Genomic DNA, 22,063 nt, shown 5'->3' with positions numbered 1-22,063 from the left:
CTTTTCACACATAAAATGCATCCCCTCCCCCATTCCCCAAGTACACAATCCAGTATTTCATCTGTCACTGAATTCATTTCAAACTCTAGGATTTCTCAGTGGTATACATTCTTTCTACTAGAATCCAGATTTTGTTTCCTTTGGTCACTGCCACCATGTCCCCATCACAAACATATGGATGCAAAATACAGTAGTGGACCAGGGATCGGATAATACAATAAGCTTACCCATTTGGAGAGAAGAATAGTAGAAGATACAAAGCAGTTATTTGCCAACAGAAGCTAGGAAATTCTTTAGGGTAGGGACTATAAGGAGCCCCTGGCCTAGCAGCAGAAAATATTTCTTGATTTAGTTTTCATTCTGCTCATTGGGAGGTCCTTTACAGTACATAAAGTTGCATTTGAGTTAAATTAGGTTTGTTGAAAATCAACTAAATAAAGCATAAGCCAAGACTATTTCTGGGAACAGATTGCCTCTGAGGCTTTACCTTTGTTGAATAAAACTGCTTATCTAACAAGTCTATTCAATTTTCTTCTGAATTTACATTTGTCTTTTAGAGTCTCAGGACAATTGAGGAAGAGGACATAATTTAGATTGTGACTTCTACCAAACCATGCACGCTAAAGTGAGCTAAGGTACTCTTTTTCAGAAAGCTGAATAAATTTTAAATATAGAAAACAACTTATACTATCATAATTTATATGAAACATGATAGTATAAAACTATATTTATTTATATTAATATATAAAACTAGTGAATAAGTATTGATGCTGTAAAGAGTCCTAAAAATTTGTGTGATTTCATCTTTTATCTTTGTTGGTCAGATTTTTATATGGAATCCCAGCTATAAAACTCAGACCAGCCAACTTTAACACATGATTTTCTGTTCCTTTGTGCCTTTTTCCTTTCACATCTTTTCCTTTGTAACCCATTTAAGGCTATAAAGGAAAATGAGATTAAAATGAATCCTCCTCGGATGGAATATTTGAAGAATATAACTATTTTATAAAAAATAATTTTATATACTTAAGATTCTGAAAGATGTTTTTAAAATCCTGCTAATTTTTTATAAACTTAAAATGTTTTTGTCATTTTGAAATGACTATGGGTGTATATAAAATGGCTTTGAATTTTGAACTGATGATATATAATAATTTCTGAATGGCAAGTACCTCCAGAAGGGAGATTATGTACATCGGAATTTGTAAGGTTTTTAGTTCATAATTTGAACATGAGCATCTAAAGGATGAATCTTTTTGGTCCATCAAACAAAATAATAAAGCCTTATGTAAAGATGTTTGCTTCAGCTCTGTTGCTTTTCCCTCCGTACTGACCATGAACTTCATCTCGCTGCAATAATTTGTTCATAACTTTCTTCCATCATTTCCTGAAAGCATTTATTGTCCAACTAAAAGTGAACAAGACTAAATTATCTTAATTGTTGACAAAATTGTAAAAACACCCAATATCAGTATTCCACTTTATATTTCACACATTTTCATTAAGTGGAATGACAATGTGAATGACATTTTCAAAGTTCTTTTTCAGATTTATTATTCAGATAATCCATATTTAACTGTAATTATTGTTTTCAAGTCCATTCTTTTTTTAAAGATTTATTTATTCATTCATTCATTCATTCATTCATTCATGAGAGACGCACGGAGAGAGAGGCAGAGACACAGGCAGAAGGAGAAGCAGGCTCCATGCAGGGAACCTGACATGGGACTGGATCCCCAGTCTCCAGGATCACACCCTGGGCTGAAGGAGGCGCTAAACCCCTGAACCACCCAGGCCACCCCAAGTCCATTCATTTCTTACAAATACATTTTTAGAATTGCAAAGAACCCTACAGATCATAATGTGATTTATACAAAGTTATGTATTTGAAGTTTCTTGGCTCTTTTTTCATTTTACCGTGCTTCCTCTAACTCAGTAGATGATTTTAAGTTGGACAGCATTTACATTTATAAAAATCTTTGCTAATGCCTTCTTTAAAAAATTCATGGTGCTGTTAATTTGCTTTGCATGGAAAAATGAAAGATCTTTTATCTTTAAAATATCAACTAATTATGTAACTTTCTTCTCTTTCTCTTGACATTGTTTTGTTCTTTTCGCATATTGATATTTCATATATACTTTTTATGTAACAATACTGCATGTTCACATATGTCATTTTAATGGCTTTTAGACAGTCTATGTTATATAACTCGATCATTTCTAACTTATTGGACATTAAATCATCTCCTATTTAAATATTTCTGGATTATTCTTGGGATATACTCCCATAAGTGGTTATTTGTTCAAAAGAGAACAATTTTTATGTTTCTATTGTACATAAGTATGGTGCTTTTTAGAAACACTTTGTGAATTATGCATAATAATCAGAAGTGTATAATTATCTGTTTCCCCATAGACCTGTTAACATTAGCTTTAAATAAGTAAGATTTTAGAGAATAAAAAGGGTACTACAGATATTTTTTGATTTTTTGATACAGATACTTAAAATTTCAAACATTTTGAAATGACTATATATGTATAAAATTACTTACAAACTTCTGAATTTTAGAGTGAATTTTATTTTATTTATTTTTTAAAGATTTATTTATTTATTTGAGGTGGGGAGGGGCAAAGAGGATGCAGAGAGAGAATCTGTAAGCAGATTGCCCACTGAGTATGTGTCCTGACTCAGGGTTCCATCCCAGGACGCAGAGATCATGACTTGAGGCGAAATCAAGAGTCTATTTTTTTTTAAAGATTTTATTTGTTTATTCATGAGAGACACACACAGAGAGAGGGGCAGAGACATAGGCAGAGGGAGAAGCAGGCTCCGTGCAGGAAACCCGATGTAGGACTCGATCCTGGGTCTCCAGGATCATGCTCTGGGTTGAAGGCAGTGCTAGACTGCTGAGCCACCCAGGCTGCCCAAGAGTCTGACTCTTAACTGACTGAGCCACCCAAGGACCCCTAGAGTAAATTTTAATTTATTTTTGTTTATTTAGCTATTTCTCAAAATTTTATAAAATCAGCTGTTTCCACATTATGGCTAATCATGTTACTTTACTTGCTCTCTCTTACTAAATAGAAATAAAATTGCTATTTTAGCAAATCCTATTCCCATCAAGAAAGAATTCTTTACAGGAATGTCACAAACCACAACCATATCTTATTTATTTTTCATAGCTGAAGGACATTTTTGGATGAAAATATATTTGTAATTTCATGGCTTCCTTATTCTATTTGTAGGATATTTCATTACTATGTAGATTACACTATTTCCAAAATGTAAAATTGGTTCTTTATTGCTTTTTATAATGTTACTTATTCATATGATTTCTAATCCTTAATACTTTTTTTAGATGATGTTCAATTCAGTTAGTCAACAAAATACAATTTAATTAGTACTCTTTGAAGGAAAAAATTATCTTGAAAAAAATAAAAAACAGGAAAATATACTACCATAATTTTAGAAGTACACATACATGAAAATTTGTCATATAAAGTATGCATTTCATTAATAACGTAATGTCAAGTTAAAATCTTTTTTCTTTGTCTTGGGGGGAGGCAGGTGGATTTTTCAGTGTTGAAGAAATGGAAAGCAGCCCATCTCAACCATTCTCTCCTTTATTCTTACTAACTGCATTCTAAGCAATATATTTAGCCAAAAAATTGTGTTTCCCAGACCTTTTACATACAGGATAGCCAATGTGACATAAGACTTGTTCAAAAAAGGACCTCTTGGAAAGCTATCATTGTTTGTCCACCTATTCAGATGGTTAGGACTCCAGTAGTGACCTTGAGACCATTATAGAAAAGCCAAGAAAATTTCAGCTCCCTAATATCAAACCCAAATTGGGATTACTCTTTCAGCTTTTTTTAAAGTTTCTCTTTTTATAATTAAAATTATCTCTGTCTCTTAAATAATGGCTTGACAACAATAAACTATGTTTATTCATCTAATATTTTCTAAACTTTACAATGTGGCTAGGTTAAGTCTGAGCTCAGAACTAAAACCTTTGGCAATTATTCACTTGATTAATGCAATGACTTTCAACTAGCTACATAACAGAATTAGGTGTGAAAATGTAACTTCACTAAGTCTAGGGTAGTGTTTTTCAAACTTTGGTTTGCATCAGAATTCCTTGTTAAAACAGAGGTGTTAGACACATGCTTGTTAAAATACAGATTGCTGAGCTCATGATACTGATGATGCTGAATCAAGGACCACACTTTGAAAACCACCAGTCAAGGATATAGCCTGGGCATCTATGTAAATAGTTTAACATGATTGTGATGGTTGAACACAGTATCATCCTTAAGGAATGAGTTGCATAATGGAGTGTGGGTAGGTCATATCCCTAAGGAGGAGATTCTCAAATTTCAGTGTGCATTACCATCACCTGGGGGGCCTTTTAAAACACAGATGGTTAAGCCTCACTCCCAGAGTTTAGGATTCCCTAGATCTGAGACAGAGGGGGCAAAAAACGTGCATTCCTACAAAGTCCCTAAGTGTTACTAATGCTGCTGGTCCTAGGATCACATTTTAAGAACCACTGCTTTAGTGTGATTTGTATCTAAACACTGCTGTAGGATCCTGTTTTCCCCATAAGTATCCAGAATACGGTCACAGTGGTTGTGAAACTTTAATCTTCAAGATGTCAAATTCCATTTTGAGGGCAATAGAGATGGGAGAGGGCACATCTTGCTCATCTCTGCGTAGCCTTGGCATATCACGATCGTGTTTTACAAATACTAGGGCTCAAAAAATACAATGCATTTGAATAGTGACTGGGATGTCAAATGGTTTTGTGGTAAATAGTCGTGTTACTTACTTAATCGGCCCTTAGTAAAAGTAAGTGGGTCATTACCATCCCTGAGTTCAAAAAATGTATAGAAAGGGTTACCAAAGAAAAACTAACTGGCTCATCAAGTTAATTAGCAATCTTGTCTCATGTTTTGTCTTTAGATGTTTGTGAGTGCAGTGCGCCAAAACGGAGTATAACGCTGCCCTGAGTTTGGAGATACGTGTGTGAATGTAGGTATGTGTATACGCACACCCATTTGTGCATCCCTCCAATACTGTATATCTGACTTCACTTGATAAGCCACAGAATTACATTGCATATGTTGCATTATGTCGAATGGATTCAATACACTATTAACTTGGTGGAATAAAACATTATTCTGTAAGCTGGCGGCACACTGGAGATCCTGTAGGACAGGCCAACAGGAGGCTGGTTTCGGTGAAGGCGGCGAGCTGGGGCATCTTATGCGGCAAGAAATGCAACTCCAACAAAGTTGCAGCAGTCTTTCAATAAAATCCAACAAAATGACTGAAGGAGTTTTGGGACAGGCGAGGCTGGAAGGATCTTGTTCAGGTAGCTCTACGGAGCCGAGAGCCCCGCTGGGGCCAACGCTGCCGCCCGCCGAGCCACACCCATCTGGCTGGGCCTGACCTCCGTTTCACCCCGCAGCGCCGTCGAGGCTTTTTCCCGCCAAAGCCCAGTTCCCGCCCCTCCGAGCGCGGGGCGCAGGCGAGACTGCGCATGTGCGGGGCTCGGCGGCGGATAACCCGCCCCCCCATCCCCCTCCCGCGGCTCCACAGACGGCGAACCATGGCGGAGATGGAGGCGAGCCTGTTGCGTCAGTTCCCGCTGCTTCTGCCCCAGAACCGGGCGAAAACCGTGTACGAGGGATTCATTTCGGCTCAGGTACCCGCCCGCCTGGGGCTGGCTGGCCGGGAGGGCCTCCCTCTCGCGGCGCAGCCCCGCCCCGCCCCTGGAAGTCAGTCGCGGGAGCGGTGAGGGGATGGAGAGGCGCGGCGCGCGACACCCGAGGTTGGAGGGCTCGTGCGGAGGTCGGCAGCCGGCGCCCCGCCCCCGCGCCTGCCTGGGCCTGCGCCGCAGCCGGGGACGCCGTGGGCGGAGCCCCCGCGCGGGACGGGAGCGGGGGGCGGGGCCCAAGGTGGGAGGCCACGCCCCGAGCCACGCCCCCCGCGCTGCCTGGGCCTGCGCCGCCGCCGGGGACGCCGTGGGCGGAGCCCCTGCGCGGGACGGGGGCGGGGGGCGTGGCCCAAGGCGGAAATGCCACACCCCCAGCCACGCCCCCCGCCGCTGCCTGGGCCTGCGTCGCCGCCGGGGATGCCGTGGGCGGAGCCCCGACAGGAGCGGGGGGCGGGGCCCAAGGCGGAAGGCCACGCCCCCGCGCCCGCTTCCCGGGGTTTGCCTTCCTTTTTAATTCGGCGTCCGTCCGTCCGTCCCACCTGTCACTGGCTTGTTTGGTTTTCGTTTGTTTTGCAAATTTTTACCTCGTTTCTAACAACCCCCCACCCGTCAAGCCGCCTGAAGTCTGGTGGCCCGTTCACCAGGGAATCTACCTTCTTTTAGTTTTCTGCCGTAAAAATATATTTTGGAGGAAAACCTCCTTTTGGCTCTCGACTAAGTTGCTGTGTCCCTGAGCACAGCCGGTAGCGATATTTTGCACGGAGTCTTGGCAGCAGAATTAACGACCTTTGCAGAGTCCGGGCGGCTTCTCCGGTGGAGTTGATCACACCCAGTAACGCACGTGTACAGGTTGGAAGTTTGCAGAGCGCTTTCCAAGAACATGGTCTCGCTGATCCTTGGCCCTTGGAGGCAGATTTTTTTTTTTTTAAAGTCCTTCTCAGCCTTCATAGTCGAGGAAATCAGGGCATGGGCAAGCGCTCAGGCTAAGTTCCTTGTCCGTGATCGCCGGAATCCCTGAAAGCGAGGCCATCTGATCCCACTCCTGCATTGGTGCCTCTTTCCGTTGCACCAGGATACCCGAGGTTGGGATTTTGAGTATAGATTTTTTGCTCCCAGACCTTTATATTCAACTTCGTGCTACCTCCCTCACCAGCACAATGCGAGCTTGTTTGTTAGTTTTTTTTTTTTTTTCTTCTTCTTCTTCTGTTTTTGTCCTTTAACACAGTGTGCTTGAGGAAAAACTGGTGAAACCACACAAATTAACCACCTGCCACTTGGAATATGGGTCACGAATAGGTTAAATTACCAGCAATAACCTTTTACCTGTAAAATGTAACCCCTCACTGACCAACCTGAGGGTTTGATTTGCTATGTAAAGTAAGGACAAGTTCCTAAAGAAAAAAGAAACAAAGTGGTCATTGTAAAGCCATGGAGCATTGAAACATAAGTGTGTTTTCTGGAAAAAATGTGTATGAGTTTTTTGCAGACATGCACTTTTTCAATTATTTGAACTCAATTATATAGAAACATGAATTATGCAACTGTATCGTAATAAATTTAAAATTTAGTAATTAACCAGATAATTTGAAGGAAAAAAAATCATAGTAATGGATAAAAATTTCTGTTCTCAGAAGTATTTTTATTTTCTGAAAGGAAAAGGAGTAATTGCTTTGCTCCACCTTACCTTGATTAACACTCACTCCATTCAGCAATCCTCATCAAAACATTGTCAGCATTAAAAGAGTGGGATGGAGGTAAAATTTAACTCTTAATTATAGTGATTAAGAGAATGATTTCAACTTTCAGAAGTGTTTGGGTATTGGATATATGAAAACTTGATACTTAACTTTAAAGAGAAGCCTATTTCGTGGGTTTTTTTATGAGGTATAACTGACATGCAACATTAGTTTCAGGTGTACAACAATGATTTGATGTATGTATATCTGGTGAAATGATCACAGTAAGTCTAGTTGTTCATCGGATTCACCATATGTAGTTACAGATTTTTTTTTTTTTTAAGATTTTATTTATTCGTGAGAGAGAGTGGGAAGAGACATAGGCAGAGGGAGAAGCAGAATCCCCATGGGGAGCTGACATAGGACTTGATCCCAGGACCATGACCTGAACCAAAGCCTGACACACAATCACTGAGCCGCCCGCGTGCCCTCCTTACAGAATGTTTTTTTTCCTTGGGGCACCTGGGTGGCTCAATGGGTTAAGCATCTGCTTTGGCTCAGGTCGTGATCCCAGGGTCCGGGGATCAAGCCCCCCTTAGGGCTCCCTGCTCAGCGGAGAGTCTGCTTCTCCCTCTATCCTTCTCCCCTGCTTGCAGTCTCTCTCATGTACTCTCTCTTTCTCAAATAAAATGTTAAAAAAATTTTTTTTTCTTATGATGAGAACTTTTTTTTTTTTTTTTTTTTTTAAAGATTTATCTATTTGAGAGAGAATGCTAGTCGTGGGTGTGTGTGCCCTTGAGTGGAGGGAGGAGCAGAGGAAGAGGAGAGCAAGAATCCTCAAGCCAACTCATTGCTGAGCCCTGAGCCTAACTAGAGCCTCATCCCAGTTCCCTGAAATCCTGACCTGAGCCAGAATCAAGAGTAGGCCACTTAACCAGCTGAGCCACCCAGGCGCTCTTCTTATGATGAGAACTTTTAAGAGAAGTCTCTAAGCAGTTTCCAAATATGCAATGCAGTGTTAATATAGTTGCCATGCTGTGCATTACATCCCTATAACTTACTTATTTTGTGACTGGGAGCTTGTGTCTACAAAATTTACCTGTTTCATCCTCTCCCCTGCCAGCCCACATACTTTTTGAGGGTAGGGGCCATATCCTAGGAATTACTGTATGTTTTGACGTTTATTCAAAACCTGTAGTGATCTCTCAAAAATACTATGTGAATTATCAGATGTATTTGCTAAATGAAACTTTTACCTACCCCTCAGAATATTAAATATAGAACTAATCAGAATGCACTTTGGTTAAAGAAAGGTTATAGAGAGTACATACGGGTTTAGTCATTTTTCTTCAAATTCTTGTGGCTGTCACAGAAAGTAGAGGCTAAATTTCATTATTATTTCTGGAGTAAAGGTAATCTACCTTTTCTTTCCTCAATTGGAAGTATCGGTCTTGAATTTCTTAGTTGAAAACATGATTCATTCTCAGATAACGTTTAGAAAAATTGAAGAGATACTAAGTTACATTTTTATCAGGAACCACCTAATACCTAATGTTAGGCATTTTAAGGAAAGTACTTGGTCTTATATGTGTCTATCTGCTAAAGCCTCTTAGAAAATGTGTAAACATAAGAATTGAGATTAGATGAAATTTTCTTATGATCCTTGCTGTAGCTATAATTCTGATTTGTACCTGCCTTGAGCAGCTTGTTGAAATCTTAGCCTAAACGCTTTATTTAACGTTGTTTTGTTTGGTGCAGTGGATTTTTTTTTTTTTTTTTTTTTATGATAGTCACAGAGAGAGAGAGAGAGAGAGAGAGAGGGGCAGAGACACAGGCAGAGGGAGAAGCAGGCTCCATGCACCGGGAGCCCGATGTGGGATTCGATCCCGGGTCTCCAGGATCGCGCCCTGGGCCAAAGGCAGGCGCCAAACCGCTGCGCCACCCAGGGATCCCGGTGCAGTGGATTTTGTTTAAAGGTGTTTGTCTTGGATATAATTTCAAATTTACAGAAAATAACAAGTATGGATGAAGATTACCCAGATTTGCCATTTTACTTTTGCCCTATTTGATTTTATTGAGTGTATTGTATGTGGGTGCGTGTATATATAAATTATTTTTCTGAACAGTTTGAGATGAGGTTGCAGATATAGTTCCTCTTTATTCTTGAACACTTCAGCATGTATTTCACGAGAGCTGGGACACACATATATCCATAGTAGTTATCAAAATCAGGAAATTTAATCATGATATAATGCATTATCTGGAGTCCAAATTCAAATTTTGTTAATGTTACAATTACATTTTTGTAATTCCTTTTTGTATATTTTGTATTCCTTTTGTATTTCTTTCTAGCCTACCCCCCCATCTGATTGTAAGGTAAGATACCACATTGCATTTAGTTGTCTTTCTCTTTAATCTGGAATAGTTCCTTAGTCTCTTTACTTTTTATGAACTTGACATTTTTTAAGAATAGGTTTGGTTATTAGGCAGAATGTCTCTCAGTTTGGGTTTGACTGATACTTCCTCCTCATTAAATTCAGATTCTGTAATTTTGGCAGAGAATGTTGTGTCCTTTTTAGGGTGTGAAGTCAATGCTTCTCATGGATGATGTTCCCTTTGATTATCTGTTTAAGATAGCATATGTGAGATTTTCCTTTTGTAATTCGTAAGTACTTTTAGAGAGCTACTCTGAGGCATCACAGACTTTCAGGTACACGTAGCAGTTTTAGCATCTTGATTGATCCAGTTAATACTTTTGTGGTTTCCAAATGATTTTTCTAACTCCATTATTTCTTCTTTATTTCTTGTCATTGTATTATAAGGAATAGCTTTCTCTTTTCCTCCCACTTATTTGTATAAGAAAGGAATCATAGGTTTTAAAAATAATTTATTTAATGGATTGTAATTGTTACTTTCCTTATTTATTTTGATGTAAATTGTCCCAGATTTGGTTGTGAGAGCCCATTTTTACTGATAAAAGTTTTTAAGGCTCTGCATTTTCCTCTCACCACTGTTTTTAAAGTACCCTGTATATGCTGACACATGGCGTTTTATCATAATCATTTTTTAGTATTAGCATAATTTTACTTTCTAGATCCCTTGCATCCAGGAGTTACTTAATAAAGATTTAAAAATTTCTTACGGAAGTTTTTTTTTTATTTTTAATTTTATTATTTTTAGTTTTGTGATTAGATACTGTTTCTAAAAATTATAGTTTGTGAAACTTACTGATTTTGTGTGTGTGCGTGCACGTATGTTCCCTGTGATTTAAAGAAGATATTGTCTCGATTAGGTTATTCCTTTTGAGTGAGCTTTGCAGTTTGTTTTCTTCAAAGAATTTGTTCATCTTCTCTAGATTTTTTCATTTATTGGCTTAAATGTTACTTAATATTCCTTTATTGTCCTTTCAGCGAATATATTTAGGGTCTGTAATGATGTTGCCTATATTGGTTGTCTTGCTGTATAACTACTTATTCCAAATCTTCATGGCATAGAACAACAAACATTCATTATCTTACCTTTGTTATGGATCAAGAGTTTATTTATTTATTTTTTTTATTTATTTATTTTTTTTTGGATCAAGAGTTTAAAAGTTACTTAGGTAGATGGTTCTGGATCAGCATTTCTCATGAACTTGCAATGAAGATCTTAGCCAGTGTGTCAGTTCTCTAAAGTCTTGACCAGAGGGAAAAGATTTGCTTCCAAGATAGCTCATTCACAGGGCTATTGGCAGGAGCCCTCTGTGTTCTACTGCTCTTGACTTGGAGGCCTCAGTTCCTTACTGCATAGACCTGCATGGGGTCCTCACAGCATGGCAACTAACTTCCCCTGAATGATACAATAGAGATCAAGCATAAAACAGAGATCAAGTTACACATATTTACTTCTGCTCTATTTTTTTTTTTAATAGTGAGTCTCAAATCTAGTCCATATTCAAAAGGAGAGAAAGTTAACACCAATTCTTAAAGGTAGAAATATCAAAGAAATTGTGGACATTTTTTATACATACCTCTTGTCTCCATTCATGATGATATTTTTCCTGGTGCAACTGGATAGAGGTTTATAAATTTTATTGATCTCTTCAAAGAGCCTACTTTTGATTTTTATTGATTTTTCTTATTTTTCTGTGTCTTTGCTTTCTGATCTTAAATTTCCTAGTTTCTTCAAGTGGAAGGTTAGCTCATTGATAATGAGGACTTTCTTGATTTATAATATAGATGTTTAGTGTTTATAAAGTTTTCTTCAGACACTACTTTGGCTGTATCACATGTATTTTTGCATATTGTGTTTTCATTTTTTTAGTTCAAAATACTTGTTAATTTCTTTTTTGACTCATGGGTCACTTAGGAAAACAGTATATCTTTTCTGAATATTTTAGGATTTTCCAGATATATATTTGATATATATTTTTTAAAGATTTTATTTATTTTTTCATGAGAGACACAGAGAGAGGGGCAGAGACAGAGGCAGAGGGAGAAGCAAGCTCCATGCAGGGAGCCCGATGTGGGACTTGATCCCGGGACTGCAGGATCACACCCTGAGCCAAAGGCAGACGCTCAATCGCTGAGCCACCCAGGCGACCCATTTGATTTTTTTTTTTTTTAAAGATTTTATTTATTCATGAGAGACAGAGAGAGAGAGAGAGAGGCAGAGACATAGACATAGAGGGGGAAACAGGCTCTCTGCGGAGAGCCTGATGCAGGACTTGATCCCAGGACTCCTGGATCACAATCTGAGCCAAACGCAGATGCTCAACCACTTAGGCACCCAGGTGCCCCTTGATATTGATTTATAATTTACTTTCATATTGATCACAACATAATTTGTATGTTTTAAAGTCTTTTAAATATATTTGGACTTCTTTTATGGTATAGAGTATGGCCTGCCTTGGTAAATGTTATGTCTGTACTTGAAAAGAATGTACATTCTGCTGCTGTTGGGTGATTGTTCTATAATGTCAGGTCAAGTTCGTTCATAATGCTATTCGAGTTTTTTATATGCTCACTGATTTTCTGTCTACTTGTTTTATTAATGAAAGGAGGTGTTAAAAATCTTCAACTATAATTATTGATTGTTCAATTTCTACTTCCATTTCTGTCAGTTTTTGCTTCATATATTTTGAAGTTCTTTTATTAGGTACATAAACTTTGAGGATTGTTAGGTACTCTTGAACTGACTTTTTTTTTTTTTTTTTTAAATGATTGTGAAATAACCCTTTTTATCTCTGGTAATCTTTGTCCTAGAATCTCTTTAGTGTGGTGACTCCAGCTCATTTTTGATTTAGTGTTGGCATGGCCTAATCATTTTCCATCATTTTGTACCTATTTGTGTCTCTATTTAAAAAAGATTTCTTTTGGATCTTGCTTTTTTTTTTTTTTTTTAATCTAATTTCATAATTGCTGCTTTTCACTTGGGGGTATTTAGACCATTTACATTTAATGTGATTATTGATATGGTTGGGTTTAAAGCTGATACCTTGCTGTTTGTTTTCTATTTGTCCTATGTGTTTCGTATCTTTTTCCTATTTTTCTGCATTTTCATTAAATATAATTGCATTTTATCTCCTTTATCAGCCTATTTTTAGCTATTTTTCCCCTTAATTAGTTGCTTTAGAGTTTATAATATACATCTTAAACTTGTCATGATTTACTTTAAAGTAATATTAAGATTACAGTTTATAGGCACTGTTGGTTTATCAGCTATATCATTTTCTTCTTTTTTTAGTGTTCTCGGCTTTACAATACGGAGCTGTATTTTAACATTTTCAAGTATACCACTTCCTTTATAGTATAAGAATCTTATAATGTATTGTTTCTTTTTTTTTTTTAAGATTTTGTTTATTTATTCATGAAAGACACAGAGAGAGGCAGAGACACAGGCAGAGGGAGAAGTAGGCTCCCTGCAAGGAGCCCAATGTGGGACTTGATCCCAGATCCCAGGATTATGCTCTGAGCCAAAGGCAGACACTCAACCACCGAGCCACCTAGGCATTCCATAATGTACTGTTTCTCATTGTCTGGCTTTTGTGCTATTGTTATATATATTTTTCCTATTTATCTTGTAACCCTCCCAATATACTTCTATTTTCTTTCTTTTCTTTTTATACTTCTATTTTCTTTTAAACAATTATCTTCTTTTACTAAGAGACTTTTATTTATTTATTTTTAAAGATTTATTTATTTATTCATGAGAAATACAGAGAGAGAGAGAGGCAGAGATACAGGCAGAGGGAGAAGCAGGTTCCCCACAGGGAGCCCAGTATGGGATTTGATCCTGGATCCTGGGATCACGACCTGAGCAGAAGGCAGGCACCCAATCACTGAGCCACCCAGGCGCTCCAAGAGACTTTTATTTTTTAATGACAGTTTTAGAGTGGGTTAATTTTTGGGTTTTCTATCCTGTTTCATTGATTTATGTTATTGGTTTTTGAGAGAACATTGCAAAGTTTAAGTACCATTTCATCACATATATAAAGGGAGCAAACTGTCAATATGATTTACCACTGTTGGTGTTGACCTTAGCTGTACTAGTGTTTGTCAGGTTTCTTTACAGCAGAGTTAACTCTTTTCCCCTTTGCATACTTACTCTTTGGAAGAAAAATCTCTATCAGTTGTTCTTACATAAGGAATGCAGGGTTATGTTCCCCCTCTTTTAATGTAGAGTATATAATTTATCTGGAATTTTGTAATGAAGTTTAGTTTAACTCCCTTGCTTAAGTTTTTAAATTTTATTCCAGTATAGAGAACTGTACAATGTTCTATTAGTGTCAGGTATACAAAAGAGTGATTCAACAATTCTTACATTACTCAGTTCTCCTTATGATAAATGTATTTGTAATCCCCATCACCTTTTTCACCCATACCTCCTTGCCCACTTCCCCTCTGGTAATCTGTAGTTAATGAGTCTATTTCTTGGTTCATCTCAAATTTTTTTTCTTTGCTCATTTGTTTTATTTCTTAAATTCCACATATGGGTTAAATCATTGTATTTGTCTTTCTTGAGTGACTAGTTTACTTAGCATTTTACTCACTAGTTCCAGGTTGCTGCAACTGCCAAGATTTCATTCTTTTTTATGGCTGGGTAATATTTCATTGCATATATGTACTACATCTTTTTTATTCATTCATCTGTCAGTGGACCGTTGGGCTGCTTCCATAATTTGGCTATTGTAAATAATACTATAGTAAACATAGGGGTGCAGGTATCCCTTTGAATTAGTATTTTTGTAATTTTAGGTATATACTTAGTGCCTTATTTATATACTTATTATTGGATAATAGGGTAGTTCTATTTTTAACTTTCTGAGAAACCTCTATAGTGTCTTCCAAAATCATTGTACCTTTTGCATTCCCACCAGCAGTGCAAGAGTGTTCCTTTCTCTCCACATCCTCTCTAAAACTTGTTGTCTCTTGTGTTGTTCATTATAGCTACTGACAGGTATGAGGTGATAACCTCATTGTAGTTTTGGTTTGTGTTTCCCTGATGATTAGTGATGTTGAACATCTATTTTTACATGTGTCTTTGTCATCTGTATGTCTTGGAGAAATGTCTGTTCATGTCATCCGCCCATTTTTAATTGGATTATTTAGGTTTTGTGTGTGTTCAGATGTATAAGTTATTTATATGTTTTTTATATTAATCCTTTATCAGGTATGTCATTTGAAAATATTCAGTAGATTGCCTTTTAGTTTTGTTGATTGTTTTCTTTGCTGTGCACAATCTTTATTTTGATGTTGTCCCAATAGTTTATTTTTGCTTAATGTTTCCCTGGCCTCAGGAAACCTATTTAGGAAAATGTTGCTATGGCCGATGCTAGAGGAATTACTACTGCCTGTGTTCTCTTGTAGGACTTTTATGGTTTCATTTCACATTTAGGTCTTTAATTGATTTTGAGTTTATTTTTGTGTGTGGTATATGAAAGTGGTCCAATTTTGTTCTTTTGCATGTAGCTGTCCAGTTTTCTCAATACCTTTCATTGAAGAAACTGTCTTTTTCCCATTGCATATTCTATTTTTTTAAAGATTTTATTTATTTATTCACGAGAGGCAGAGAGAAAGAGAGAGAGAGAGAGAGACAGAGAGGCAGAGAGGCAGAGACACAGGCAGGGGGAGAAGCAGGCTACATGCAGGGAGCCTGATGTGGGATTCGATCCTGGGACTCCAGGATCATGCTCTGGGCCGAACAAAGGCAGGCGGTAAACCTCTGAGCCACCTAGGGATCCCTCCCCACCCTTGCATATTCTATATAGACATTTTAACAATATCTGTTCTTGTAATCCATGAGATGAGGATGGAATGTCTTTGTGTGTGTGTTGTCTTCAGTTTTTAATTATTACATAGTTTTCAGAATAAATGTCTTTCACCTCTTTGGTTAGTTATTCCTTAACTCTCTCATTTATTAAATCAATCATTTATATCAGTATGGACTCTTACATATTAATTTTATACTTTGGGTTGTAATCCACTACTTATTTATTTGTTCAGATTGTCCACTTTTGGTACAGTTATCCTTGAAAGACAACTTAGAAAATAAGAAAAAAGGTCTTTTGTATTTACCTATATACTTAGTGTTTCTGGTACTCTGTTTTATTTCCACAATTCTGTTTTGTTTACTTCTTTAAGTTATTCTTTTAACATTTCTTGTAGTACACATCTTATACTGATACTTTTTTTAATGGTTTTATGTCTGACAGAGTGTTTACTTGGCCTTTTGAAAGATACTTTTTACTAGGTATAAAATTCTAGATTGAATTACTCAGCTATTAGAAATGACAAATACCCACCATTTGCTTCAACGTGGATGGAACTGGAGGGTATTATGCTGAGTGAAGTAAGTCAGTCGGAGAAGGACAAACATTATATGTTCTCATTCATTTGGGGAATATAAATAATAGTGAAAGGGAATATAAGGGAAAGGAGAAGAAATATGTGGGAAATATCAGAAAGGGAGACAGAACGTAAAGACTGCTAACTCTGGGAAACGAACTAGGTAGAAGGGGAGGAGGGTGGGGGGTGGGAGTGAATGGGTGACAGGCACTGGGGGTTATTCTGTATGTTGGTAAATTGAACACCAATAAAAAATAAATTAAAAAAATAATAATTACCACATCAAAAAAAAATTCTAGATTGATTTTTCCCCCTTTTTCATTCTTTACAGATGTTGCTTACCTGTCTTGCATTATTTCCTATGAGAAATCTCTACTGTTTCTTACTTTTGTTCCTTTGTAAGTGGTGTGTTTTCTCTGACTGCTTTTAAGATTTTTCTTTTTATCATTGATTTTTGTCAATTAGATTATAATGTACCTTGGTGTAGTTTTCTTTATGATTTTATTCCGTAGGGTTTGTGGACCTCTTAGGATTTGTGAGTATATCTTTATACTTAATTTGGGAAAAACTTCAGCCATTATTTCTTTAAAAATTTTTTTGTTTCTCCCTCTCCTTCCTTTTTTTTTGGGAGACTCAAAATACATGTATATTAGGCCACTGTATAGTTGTTACATAATTCACTAATGGTTCTTTTTAATTGTTTCAGTCTTTTTCTGTTTTATTTTGAATGTTCTGTACCTCAGATACCCTAATACCTTCTTTTGCAAGGCTTAATCTACTGTTAATACTCTCTAGCATCTGAGATATTGTATTTTTTTCCTCTTTGATTTGGGTTTGTATTTATCTTTCATGTTTTATTTAGCATGCTCATGCTTTTCTTTACCTTCTTGAATATATGTAATGTATTTACCACTGTTGAAATTTTTTTGAGCAGTTCAATCATATGCCATTTTTGTATTTCTCTTGATTTTTCTCTTTTTGAATCTTACTTCCGTGTGTGTGTGTGTTTGCATTCCTGGTATATTTTGACTGGTTGCCAGATATTGTGCATCTGTAACTATTGTGTGCTAGATCATTTTATTCTCTTAAGTATTCTCGATTTATTCTAAGCTGTATTTAAATTATTTGGAAACAGTTTAATATTGTCATAGTTTGCTTTTAAGCTTTGTTAGGCAGAATCAACACAGACTTTATTTAGCCTAGATTAATTTGGCTCTGCCACTTAGGCAGTATTCTTCAGGCTATTCTCTTTAATGATACATTTTATAGTATAAAGTTTTCTATTCTTGCTAATAGAAAACATGACTACTCTCAGCCTTATGTGAGCTCTGAAATTATATGGTCCATTCTTACAAATCCCTGGCTTTCGGTGGTCTTCTCACATACATGCAGCAATCATACTTACCTGATGACTCTTTTGCAGGAATACACTGACATTGTCTAGGTTTATTGTCTGTATAGTTCTCTCTTCTTCTTTGGTACTGTAGCTTGTGAATTACACATACTTTTGCATCCCCCAAATCATTTCTTTTTCTCAAATCAGGAAGAATGTCAGGCTCCATTTGGTTCTCCATCCTTGTTGTGTAGCCTGAAGATTCTGCAAGTAGTAAGACAGGATAATTATAAAGATTTTCTCATTTGTTTCCCTTCTTTCAATAACCACTGTTTTTTGCTGCCTATTTGATGTCTGAACATCATTGTTTCATATATTTTGTCCAGTTTTTAGTTAATGTTGGAGGGCAAATCCTGCCACTGTTATTCCATCATAGCTAGAAGCAGAAATCCTCTTTCAGTTTCCTTTTTTTTTTTTTTAATTTTTATTTATGATAGTCACAGAGAGAGTGAGAGAGAGAGAGAGAGAGAGAGAGAGAGAGGCAGAGACACAGGCAGAGGGAGAAGCAGGCTCCATGCACCAGGAGCCCGATGTGGGATTTGATCCAGGGTCTCCAGGATCGCGCCCTGGGCCAAAGGCAGGCGCCAAACCGCTGCGCCACCCAGGGATCCCCTCTTTCAGTTTCTTAGAAGTTCTGTTGTTGCTTTTTAAAAATCTTGATTTGAAAAGTGTGATGCTACTCTTATTCTGTTTCCCATATATTATTTGGTCTCAGAAGCTATGAACTTTTTCTTTAAAGCCTGCATATTAAGGTACATTTCAGAGTGGATCATTAGGAGTCATTTCTCATGTGTTCAGTTCTTTTTATTATGTGAATTTCCAGAAAGTATACTTGGATTATAATTTAAAATATTCTGCTCTTTTGTTTTCCTTTCAGAGTCTCCAATTCTTTGTATATTGGATTTTCTTTACCTGTTTCCACTTCAGCCTCTTTTCCTTGATGGTTTTTAATTTTTTTTTCTCATTTGGTAACTTTCTAGCTTTTTGGGGGGTGGGAGGGCTTCTTAAGAAATTTTTAAAATTTTTTATTGGGAGTGGCACCTGGCTGGTACAGTCTGTAAAGGTCCAGCTCTTGGTTTTGGGTCAGGTCGTGATCTCAGGGTCATGGGATCAAGCCCTGTATTGGGCTCCGTGCTCAGCACAGAATCTACTTAGGCCTCTTTCCCTCTCCTTCTGCCCCTCCCCCTGCTCTCTCTCTCTCCTCCTTTCTCTCTCTAAAATCTTTTTTTTTTTTATTGGGGTAAAGTACACATAACTTTTGCCACTTTTAACCATTTTATTTGAAATAATCTCTACCCTCGACTTGAGGCTCAAACTCACCGCCCTGAGCTCAAGAGTCTACCACCTGAGTTACCCAGGTACCGTGCCTCTTAGGAAATTTTTATTTTACTCTATTCTTTGAGAACCTCTTAATTTATTCTTCTATTTTAATATCATTTTTTTCTGAACTAATTTTTTTCCTTATAATTTATGTTCTTTTTGAATTTCTGAATCTGAGTACGAATGCTATTAATGATAATATAATTCAGTATTATAATTTGTTTATGCCTTGTGTTTTTTGTTTGAATAGGTGATCATCAACTACAATTATTTTTGTTCTGATTTTTACTCATAGTAGGTTGGCATTGGTGAAAACAGTATCTTTTGAATTTGATTGTTGGCAGTAGTTTATAAGATTCCTAGTTTAAGAATACTTTCTTCTGGAGGTGAAGCAAAGTATAGCTTATTTAATGGATAATTTTTAAAGTAGTGCTGAGGGGGAGGAGTTGAGTGTTTTTATTTTGTTATGTAAAATCCTCAATTTCCCACTTTTACTTTTTCCTCCTAGCACCCAGTTTCCAAGGGATGTATTTACCTCCCTTTTTATCATCTTATGCTTGTGTATTTCTTTTCCAAGGTGAGCTTCTTGATTTTTGTATTTATATTAAGGCCCCTTCTTGCAGTCAGTGCTCTGATCTACCAAACTTTTTAATATTATCTTAACATTAGTTCAGTCCCCTCTTTTCTCTTCCATGTATTTTTTCTGAACCCCCTAGTTCTTTAAAAGGATTTGATATGGGAGCCCAACTGGAAACCACTGGAAAGTGGCTTATATTATATTTCCTATAGATATTTTGAAGTTTATAGTGTTCTATTTTCTGATTTTGCTGGAGACATTTTTTTTTTTCAAGATTTTGTGTTATTTTTTAGAGAGAGATGGAGAGTGGGAGGAGAGGCAGAGGGATAGAATCTTATGCAGACTCCATGCTGAGCATGGAGCCTGATAAGGGGCTTGATCTGGTGACCCTGAGATTGTGACCTGAACTAAAACCAAGAGTTGGATGCTTAACTGACTGAGCCACTCAGGTGACCCTGTTTTAAATGTTCTTAATATTGATCTATTTAGGAGGATGTGTGGAGAGATTCAGATTTAGGCAACTGACAGTACTTTGTTCCCTGCAACCTGGAAGACTTGCTTCTTGAGAGCAATTAACATTTTTTTATATGCTTTAGCTAAAAAAAACAAAAAAAAACAAAAAAAAAAACCTAATTTTGGACATTTTATTGAATCAGAAAAGTATTATGGCATGTAACATGGCATTTGACCTTTTAAAATGGCTGGATTTTGCAAATAAGGGACTTTGGAATTTTATTCTTTCAGATAACAGATCAGTAGAGTAGTTTTACTATTTTTCATGTAAATTCTGAATTCCAGATTGTTCTTACACCTATGTGTGGGATGTCTATAAAGTTAGGTTAAAGTTACTACATAATACCTTCTAGTGCTTTAATGAAATAGTGAATTATTGTTACTTGACCTTTTGAAAAGGTCAGTAGTACATTTTGTTTCATTTTTTTAAAGGACATTTAAATGTAATGAAAGTCAGAACTGTAATATCATGAAAGTAAAGGTTATGGGGTACATTTAATTGTGTTCCTTTAGTTTTGAATCTGCTTTGAGGGAGCCTGTGTTAAAATTCTCATGGTGATTATTTTTCAAGAATTTTATTACTCTTTTTCATTTTATATTGTTGGAGTAAAAGATTATATTTCTGTTTGTCTTTTTCTGCTTACCTTTGCTCAGATCATGTGTATTATCCTATTTAAGATATAAAGTTTAAGCTGCTTACCTATTCACTTTCTCAAGAAAGTAAAACTGAATATATTTCTTAGAGAACAGTTCTTTCTTTAGACTCTTAAGTAAAATTTGGTCTATCTAAATGTATAGCTAGTGAATATTTAAATGTTAGTGATTTTATTTATTAGAGGTCCACAAATGTGGGAAAATTAAATACTCTGTTTTTTTGAAAATATTTCTCTCATGTTTGTATATTTGGATTGTGGAACTAAATGTATTTCCATTTTATTAAAACGAGGAAATGGAAAATATGAAGCCTGTAATGTATTATATATTCTTATTTTACACTGTGATTTTTTTCCTTCCACAGTCAAAGCAATTGAAAGAATTTCTTTTTTAATAAATTTATAAGAAATATTTGGATTTCTTTGTTTGCATTAATTTCTTAATATTTCTTGTGTTATCTGAGTTTGTTATCTCTTAAAAATCAAGCTTTATCTCTGTTTTGGTTTTCCAATGATTACAAAGTTGCTGACATTTTTATATTATTTTTCTTCAAATCAATATTCCATTGCATATATTTTAACAAATGTAAAGATTCTGATAAAGTTGATAACTTTTAGAAAACAAAGGAAAACATTACCTTTCCTATGTGATTTTTGTGTTTATCTTTTAATATTGTGAAAGATGAAAATTTGAGTGAATCTTTTCAATATTTTCCACAGGGACGTGATTTTCACCTTAAAATATTGTTGCCTGAAGATTTACAAATGAAGAATGCAAGGTGATATAGTGTTTTGTTATATACATGCATCCTTGTGGGATGGGCATTGAGTTAATCTGGTAAAAGCTTATTCTAACCATTAGAGTTTTGACTAGAGTCAACCAGAAACTTCTAATTTTTCCAAACCAGTGTACATTTGTAAATTATTTTTTCCTTGTGAAGTACTTTTCAAAGGTAACACAATAATTTTCTAATTTTTTTTCCTTTTAAAGCAATAAATAGCAATTGTGTAAGATATCTGTTGGTACAGACAGCCCATCAAGGAATGTTAAGAGATGAGACTGGGAATTAGGTAGTACCTAGAATCTCTTTTCTGCTCTTAAGCATCTTTGGGGGTGAAGTGGAGGAAGAATCCAAGACATTTATTAGTAGAATTGACAGGATTTTGTGACTGATTAGAAGTAGCAGAAATGAAAGAGTGAAGCATGCTTTCTAGATTCCTGGCTCAGATCACTAAGCTAGAAAAGAGGTCACAGTGGAGAAATAGGAGAGCCATCATTTTAAGATATATTGGGTGTGAAATATCAAGAGGAGATGTTTAATGTATTGGCATGGAACTCAAGTCTAAGACATAGAAGTCACGGTAGGCATGGGATTTGGAGCT

At 36.5% G+C, this 22,063-nt stretch overlaps 2 protein-coding genes across 12 annotated transcripts in view; both read left to right on the top strand.

Annotated features, from left to right (window-relative positions):
- Positions 1-5,045, top strand: part of LOC144324197 (uncharacterized) — a 258,348-nt gene extending 253,303 nt beyond the window's left edge. For all 7 annotated transcript variants that reach the window (XR_013389648.1, XR_013389647.1, XR_013389646.1 and 4 more), the window contains 2 exons: positions 558-635; positions 4,967-5,045. The gene's annotated coding sequence lies outside the window, so the exon portion shown is untranslated. The remainder of the gene's footprint in view (positions 1-557; positions 636-4,966) is intronic.
- A 507-nt stretch (positions 5,046-5,552) lies between these two features.
- FANCL (FA complementation group L) overlaps positions 5,553-22,063 on the top strand; it is a 110,413-nt gene continuing 93,902 nt past the window's right edge. For 2 of the 5 annotated variants that reach the window (XM_077915467.1, XM_077915466.1), the window contains exons 1-3: positions 5,569-5,711; positions 19,446-19,514; positions 21,401-21,459. In XM_077915467.1, the coding sequence (XP_077771593.1) occupies positions 5,616-5,711; positions 19,446-19,514; positions 21,401-21,459 (224 nt within the window). In that variant the 5' untranslated portion in view covers positions 5,569-5,615. Of the gene's footprint in view, positions 5,712-19,445; positions 19,515-21,400; positions 21,460-22,063 lie in introns of all 5 variants that reach the window. The other 3 variants (XM_077915469.1, XM_077915468.1, XM_077915470.1) reach the window with 3 other exon arrangements.

The sequence above is a fragment of the Canis aureus genome, chromosome 11 (genome assembly GCF_053574225.1).
Source record: "Canis aureus isolate CA01 chromosome 11, VMU_Caureus_v.1.0, whole genome shotgun sequence".
NCBI lineage: Eukaryota > Metazoa > Chordata > Mammalia > Carnivora > Canidae > Canis > Canis aureus.
Note: the sequence above shows the minus strand (reverse complement) of the source record. Positions and strands in the feature narration are given on the sequence as shown.